At 36.3% G+C, this 8,150-nt stretch overlaps 1 protein-coding gene across 1 annotated transcript in view; it reads right to left on the reverse strand.

The window, feature by feature from the left end:
• The window catches only part of LOC107726861 (leucine zipper putative tumor suppressor 3-like), a 13,035-nt gene extending 11,723 nt beyond the window's left edge, over positions 1-1,312 (reverse strand). The window contains exon 1 of the mRNA XM_016536562.1: positions 832-1,312. Coding sequence (XP_016392048.1) covers positions 832-1,245 — 414 coding nt within the window. The 5' untranslated portion in view covers positions 1,246-1,312. The remainder of the gene's footprint in view (positions 1-831) is intronic.
• Between the last annotated feature and the right edge of the window lie 6,838 nt (positions 1,313-8,150).

Genomic DNA, 8,150 nt, shown 5'->3' on the forward strand with positions numbered 1-8,150 from the left:
GTGACAGTAAAGACATTTATAATGTGACAAAAGATTTCTATTTCAAATAAATGCTGTTCTTTTGAACTTTCTATTCATCTGTGAATCCTGAAAAATAAAACACTAGTGTACAAATATGCAAGTAGTTTGATAATCTAAGAAAAACAATTAGATTATGCTGTTCAAAATGCTTCATGGGAGTGGATGGTCATCTCTATCTCTTTTGTCTTTTATTGAAGCATAAATCATCTCTGAGCTCAAGGTAAATCTTTATTTGTGTCCCTGGAGCACAAAAGCAGTCTTAAGTCGCTGGGGTATATTTGTAGCAATAGCCAACAATACATTGTATTGGTCAAAATTATAGATTTTTCTTTTATGCCAAAAATCATTAGGATATTAAGTAAAGATCATGTTCCATGAAGATATTTTGTAAATTTCCTACCGTAAATATATCAAAACTTAATTTTTGATTAGTAATATGCATTGCTAAGAACTTCATTTGGACAACTTTAAAGATGATTTTCTCAATCTTTAGATTTTTTTGCACCCTCAGATTCCAGATTTTCAAATAGTTGTATCTCAGCCAAATATTGTCCTTTCCTAACAAACCATACATCAATGGAAAGCTTATTTATTCAGCTTTCAGATTTTGCATACATTTCAATTTCGAAAAATTGACCCTTATGACAGGTTTTGTGGTCCAGGGTCACATTTGATAAAATAATGTTTAAATATGCATCATTAGTTTCTCCATGGAGAACATGAATTGGATTTTTACTTCCAGAACCCAACTTTTCCACTTTATACTACAACCAAAGCAGTCCATTAATGGAGTAACCGCGTAAGTTGTACCTGCTCGAGTTTCCCAGATACAGTGAGGATCTTGGGTGGCATGCGACTGTCTCTCTTGCCGTTGTTCCCGTCTCTGCCCTTTACCTCGTGGTTCTTCTCCGCGCCGTGACCCACCACGTTACCGCAAGCATCCAGAGACACTCTGGTGGTGTCCCGGCGGCCCGCGGCATTCCCCTCCAGCCTGCTCCCCCTGCTGGGACGAGACGCAGCGATGGTGAGCTGGCCTCGATCCGTGGTGGTGCTGCTCCTGCCTCGTTCGTCACTCGAGCCCTCCGAGGTGCAGGGAGCTGCGTGGAGGCGGTCGGAGGGGCCGCGGCGGGACAGGGGAGGGCCACGAGGAAGGGTGGTGCGTGTGCCCACGCTCTTCATGGCAAACTCCTGCTCACCGGCCACCCCGCTGCCTACACTGCCCATGCTGGGGAACCAGAGCGTCACTCAACGCCGCAACCCTCCGCATGGGCCATCACAGCTGCCGGACCTCCAGACATTTATTCATTTTATAATATTACAGAAGATTCTGTTTTGAATAATTGCTGTTGTTTTGAACTTAAAGAATCCTGTAAAAACATGATGCTTCAGAAATCATCAACAATATTCTGATTTTGTCGTGCTGCGCAATATTTTTGTGGGAACTGTGATACATTTAGTTTTTCAGGATTCACAGATGAATAGAAAGTTCAAAAGAACAGCATTTATTTGAAATAGAATTTTTTTTTCACATTATAAATGTCACTTTTGATCAATTTAGGATCAAACTACTTTGTACACTAGTGTTGTACACTTAATGTTTTCAAAAGAAGGCTCTCCTGCTCACCTAAGCTGCATTTATTTGATAAAATATACAGTAAAAATAGTGAAATATTATTAGAATTTAAAACAGCTGTTGTCTATGTGAATATCTGTTAAACTGTAATTTATTTCTGTGATGCGCAGCTGTATTTTCAGCATCATTACTCCAGTCTTCAGTGTCACATGATCTTCAGAAATCATTCTAATATTCTGCTCGAGAAACATTTCTGATTATTATCAATGTTGAAAACAGTTGTGCTGAACAATATTTATAATAATATTTCACAATATTACAGTTTTTGCTGTATTTTGCCTTTGTGAGAAGAAGAGGCTTGTTTCAGAAACATAAAAAATTCTATCAACCCCAAACCTCAAATATGCAAGTAGTCTGATAGGAATTATTTGATTTTGAACATTTTATTCAAAAGCACAGACAGTAGCAATGCAAATTGCTCAGAAAGGTTTAAGAGATGTAGGTGAGACAACAGCAAAACAATGGCGAGCTTCAGTGCACGATCCCCAACCATAAACAAATGCACTTACTATAACCAAACCTTACTGTGCGTTACGCAAACATCAGCATCACGTGAGCCGGCAGCCAGATTGATCCAAGCTTGTGTTTGACACCGGTAACGTGACATCCATGTGCATGAAAACACACCATGAAAGACTGAAGCTGTTTGATCTCACAATGAGCTGCAGCACCATGCGCGGCCAACAGGGGCTTCACACTCCAGTGCTTTGCCATTACCTCATCTGTTCTCGCAGTTACACATCTCACACACATTTGCATTGGCACCTCGGCTTGTTATGGGCCACGAGGTCGCCGTGTGTGGCTTTGTGTGTAAAGGGAGGAATGGTTAAACTTTTATTGGCTCCACAAGGCCCGGAATCGTCATGAAAGCCAATGCACAACAAGTTGCACAATCATCTCAGACCTCAGATGACCAAACTCTCTCCAAACCCTGTGCGTCTGCACAAAAGATTGCATGCGCTATTGTTATCTAACGGCTGAATGGAGATCTGCAGCACCTTCAGAGAGCGCGAATCCCTTTGAGCATCAAAACACTGCATCTTATTATAGACACACTCTCCATTTTCGGCTCTCCACACAAACAAAGACGCACCATGAAGATGGAAACCAGGAGATGGGTTGCTTTTTCCCTCCTTCCCACTATTAGTGCATTACATAATGCGTCCTCGCTGCTTTATCTGGGTCCGTTCACTGGTTTCAGTCGCAGTCTCTCTCTCTCTCTCTATTCTTCTATAATCAGTCGCTTCAGACATCGACACCGCTGTCGTATGAAATCCACATGACTGCGATCGTACTCACTGTTTCAGCACCGCGGACAGCGACGCGCGTCACAGCAGCCGCGTTCATTCACCGAGCCGGTCGCGTCGCGTCCATGAAACCCAGCGGTGTGTATCTTGACAGGAGCAGGTCTCGGGTGATGATGAGGAGGAGGAGGATGATGATGATGATAGTGTATCAGCTGAGCCACACGCCCACCTCCGCCCCGCCCCTCTGCCGCACGCCAGCAACGCCCCCCGAAACGCCGACGGCACTGCGCATGCGCGTAGTATATGTCACTATATGGCGCTTGCCTTGCGTACTTCGTGATCCTCCAAAAGGATGTGCAATATCAGTAAGAGAACATTTCTGTTTTTCCTCAAACATATTGTTTAGGAGCTTCGGAATTGTTGTTTCACTACCCCAAGTCTTCGTAAAGGGGTTCAAAATAATAGTTTTTGCTCACCATAATATTTTCTTTAATAATTAATTGACGCAGATTGTTCACAACAGAGCTGCAACTGAGGGCGCAGAGGCGTTTCTGAATGAATCGGTGGTTTGGAATGATTCGGTTTTGTAAATGATTCAAATGACTCGCTCATAGAGACAGGTACTTGTCGCCGCCTTCTGGTGGAACGATGTAACTTGCAGAAAGAGTCGAGGCGGAGTGAAACAAACAGTGAAAAGGCTGTTAAATATGAGCAGTATTGGGGGTAACGGATTACAAGTAACGCGAGTTACGTGATCAGATTACCTTTCCAAGTAACTAGTAAAGTAATGCATGACTTTTTAATTTACAAGGAAATATCAGAGTTACTTTTCCACGCCAGTTAGTTTGTTGAGAGAATCAGGAGTGAGTGCAGATGCACTGTGTGTGAACATGACGTTACTATAGATCTAGACTCAATGTGAACATGCATTTCTCACTCGCACAGAAACAGATTCAGTGTTCCTCAAAATGAAGAAAAACAGTGAAATGCAAACTCAGAATATGAAGCAAACATGCAATAATTAAATATGATAAATAAAACAAATATCCTTTATGTGTTTTAATCCCATTTTATTAACCAGTATCTTTGCCGCTGACCTTCAATGATCCAATCCAACCATAATAATAAGCAAAAATGACTTTAGACAAACATAACATTTGTGCTTACTTTTTTTTATTGCTGAAAAGGGAATGAGCCCAGCCCAGATGAGAAAAAGTAACGTAACACATTACTTTCCAAAACAGTGAAAAGGCTGTTAAATATGAGCAGTATTGGGGGTAACGGATTACAAGTAACGCGAGTTACGTAATCAGATTACTTTATATGAGTACAGACATATGTGGCCGTGGGTCGTAAATTAAAGGGGGCATTTAATTAATTTGCACAATTAAACTAAAGCTATCATGGCTGTGAATAAATTAAAAATGAAATGAAAAGTGTTGATTACGGCATTAAATTTAGATTTGTTAATATCGCATCATATTTCTATTTACGCGTTCGTACAACATTGCGCACTATAAACAATCACACATGATTCTGTTGAGCTTATGAAAGCAATGGCCAATCAGAAGTGCGATTTTCATCAGATTTTGAGCCGATTTCTGACTTGTGCGACTTTTTTTTTTTTGAGTCGGGGCGAATTTCAGCTTTGTCGTGCAGTGTAAAGGGGGTAGAATTCCTGATAATTTACTCGCCCTCATGTCATCCAAGATGTTCACGTCTTTCTGTCTTCAGTCGCAAAGAAATGAAGGTTTTTGAGGAAACCATTCCAGGATTTTTCTCCATATAATGGACTTCAATGGGGACCAACTTCAGTGCAGTTTCAGTGCAGCTTCAGAGAGCTCTACACGATCCCAACCGAGGAATAAGAGTCTTATCTAGCCAAACCATCGCTCATTTTCTAAAAAAAATAAAATAAACATTTATATGCTTTTTAACCACCGATGCTGGACTTCACGCATGACGTAATCACGTTGGAAAGCTCGCACGCGGTCAGCTCTTCCTCTGTGTGCTCCGGTTCAGAAATGTAGAGTAGGGTGAAAAACTCCATCTCATTTTCTCCTCCAACTTCAAAATCGTCCGACATCGCTGTTTTACCTTTTTTGTAAAGGGCGTTTGACTTTCTTTGCACGTTCGCTTTGTAAACACAGGGTCGGTGCTTCCGCCTACGTCACGCGTACGTCACCTTTCCAACGTGATTACGTCATGCGTAGTATATAAAACGTCTACAATTCATTTATACTGAAATGCTGAACATACAGACTCCATTCAAACTTTGTGTGGTGGATATGAATGATTGCGTATTGGTTTTAAAATGTAATACTTTTCCTGACTTGTATTAATAGAATGTTCAATATTCAAAAGCAGCAGTGACGATGCGATATTTGCATACTGATGTGCGATTAGTCTTGTCATCCTTGCATATATTTAACCATTTCTAGTCATCTTTACTCTTTGCATTGACTTAATTGCCTAAAAAGTGTTTATTTGAGGTAATGTATTGCCATGTATTTCTCATGATTCAATCACAGAAACCCAGAGAAATGAATCTCGCGCATCTCTCCTCCTCCATAATTGTTTTCCCCCCCCCATCATGTCCATCAGTGTCTGTTCACTTTGCGTTTTCTCTTCCAGGAGAGCTGCATATACAGGTTATTTCAGCTCTCGGTCTCCATTCACACGTTCACGGATGACGTCAACGCGCAGCTGTTACCATGGGAACCGTCTCCAGCAAAGAGACGCGTGTCACGTGACCATCATAAAACAGCATGTATTTGTTAATGTCAGATCATATTAGTCACATCTCTGAGGATGTTTAGATGGCATGGACGGGGATAAAGGTACAGGAAAGTATTTGATTTAAAAATATATATTTTGTTTTGTTTTGTGGTGAGCTAGTATCAATACAAATACTTTAGCTACAGTAATATGTTTTGTGTGATATTTAAGTTAATACTTGTTTAAAACAATCACTTGTTTGTACCATTTTCTGTTTATTTCGAATAAAATAATTGAATTTACTTCAGTAAATACACTGTCATTTAAATGTGTTCACTTTAAAAATACAGAAAATGTAATTTAAAAAAAGCATATTATCCTGAAAGCTTGAAGGAGATCCCATAGTAATTTAATATGGCTTTACAGTACCAATATATTTTATATATTTTGTTAATTATTATTATTTATATATTATCAATATCATGTTTGTTTAATATGATGGTTTCATTATAAATATGGTGATTATGTATTTTTTATTCTATTATTATATATTAAAATTAAACACCCTAATTAATAAATTATATTAATATTATCTGAATCTAACCATGTCAGTTAATAAAAAAACAAAATACTTTAACATATAATTTTCAGTTATTGAATAAACTGTTGAGTTAGTTTAGTTTAATAATAATTTAATTGTTTTTATGTAATAATATTTTATTTATTTAAAACAATACAGAAATATAAAATAATTTAATATTTCGCTTTAAAAAATACAGAAATATAAAATAATTTAATATTTCGCTTTAAAAAATACAAAATACAGAAATATAAAATAATTTAATATTTCGCTTTAAAAAATACAAAATACAGAAATAATTTAATATTTCGCTTTAAAAAATACAGAAATATAAAATAATTTAATATTTCGCTTTAAAAACAATACAGAAATATAAAATAATTTAATATTTCTCTTAAACAAAAATACAGAAATCTAAAATAATTTAATATTTCGCTTTAAAAAAATACAGAAATATATAATAATGTAATATCGCTTAACAGTAAAAATTATGTTTTATATATCATATTTAAATAATATTATTATATGAATATAATTTTTTAATAAAATGGTTTCATTATAAATATGGTGATTATGAATATTATATATTAGGTGGACACCCAAATAATAATAAATGATATTATCTGAATCTAACCATATCACGTCAAATGAAAAACCCACATACTATACTTTTACATATTCTTCAGTTACTGAAAAACTGATGATTTGTTTACTTTGAACAAAACTTTTGCCTCAAAATATATTTGGTAGCTGTAATAATTCTCATTTACTACATTTAAAAACTTTTTTTTTTTTTATTAATGCCAAGGTACCAAATATAAAAATACAGAGAATATCAACATTACATACAAAGAGGTGACATTACATGCAAAGCACCATTTATAGATGTATGTAACAATAAATGAATAATACAAAACGAAAGATTTAACAAAATAAATTAACCGTTTTAAAAGCCTTGAGATTCTTGGAAGATTAAATAGTTTGGATATACTGTTGAACCTATTTTTTATAAACAATATATAAAGGATTTTGATTAGTGAATTTACTGCGGTGAATATGAAATTTTGCAAGAAGTAATAACAGGTTAATAATAAAATATTCAGTAATTTTATCTTTTTGTATATTAAAGAAGCCAAACAGTACATCCTTAAAAAGCAGAGAGAAACCCTGGAGTACACTGCGATTGATAACATTAGAAAATTCAATCCAAAATAGCTGTGTGTGAGGACAATCCTCTTTTATACAATGTCTTGATTGTTCCAAATGAAGTACCGGTGAGGGGAGAAGTTGTGCTTAAAGATTAATGACCATGCAAGTAATGCCTGTTTATGAAATTTAGATAAATTGTAAGGGATTCTAGCAATACTATAATTACAGATCAAAAGGAAAGGGAGACCACCTAATTTGGACAAGAAGTAATTCCAGATTGAGTTTGCATTACATAAAAACTGTCTAATCCAATTAATTTTGAACGTGTTGTTCAAAGAAGAGAAATCAAGGAAATTCAACCCACCATACTCATATGTGTTCATTAATACAGACTTCTTAACATAATGTATTTTGTTTTTCCAAACAAAATTAAACAGGATTTCCACAGCTGCCGGTTTTCTACCGTAAATTTTACTGAATTTTTTTTACAGTGTATGTAAGCCTGGAGATGCCCTCCGCCTTCAACTCTCTCTGCAACCATGCATTGAATCTTCTTTGGGCTTTTAACATAACCGGGTCAAAATTCAAGGTACATCTTTTATCTTGATCTTTAGTTATCACAATGCCTAAATATGTAATTTCAGATTTAACTGGAATATTATAAATGATGGGTGCTGTACAGTCTTTAATAGGCATTAATTCACATTTGCCTATGTTTAGATTAAGACCCGAAGCTTCAGAGAAAAGTTTTATATAATTAATTGCTATAGGGATTTGGGAAGCATCTCTTAAAAATAAGGTG

This window comes from Sinocyclocheilus rhinocerous, unplaced genomic scaffold (genome assembly GCF_001515625.1).
Source record: "Sinocyclocheilus rhinocerous isolate Xijiao unplaced genomic scaffold, SAMN03320098_v1.1 scaffold1808, whole genome shotgun sequence".
NCBI lineage: Eukaryota > Metazoa > Chordata > Actinopteri > Cypriniformes > Cyprinidae > Sinocyclocheilus > Sinocyclocheilus rhinocerous.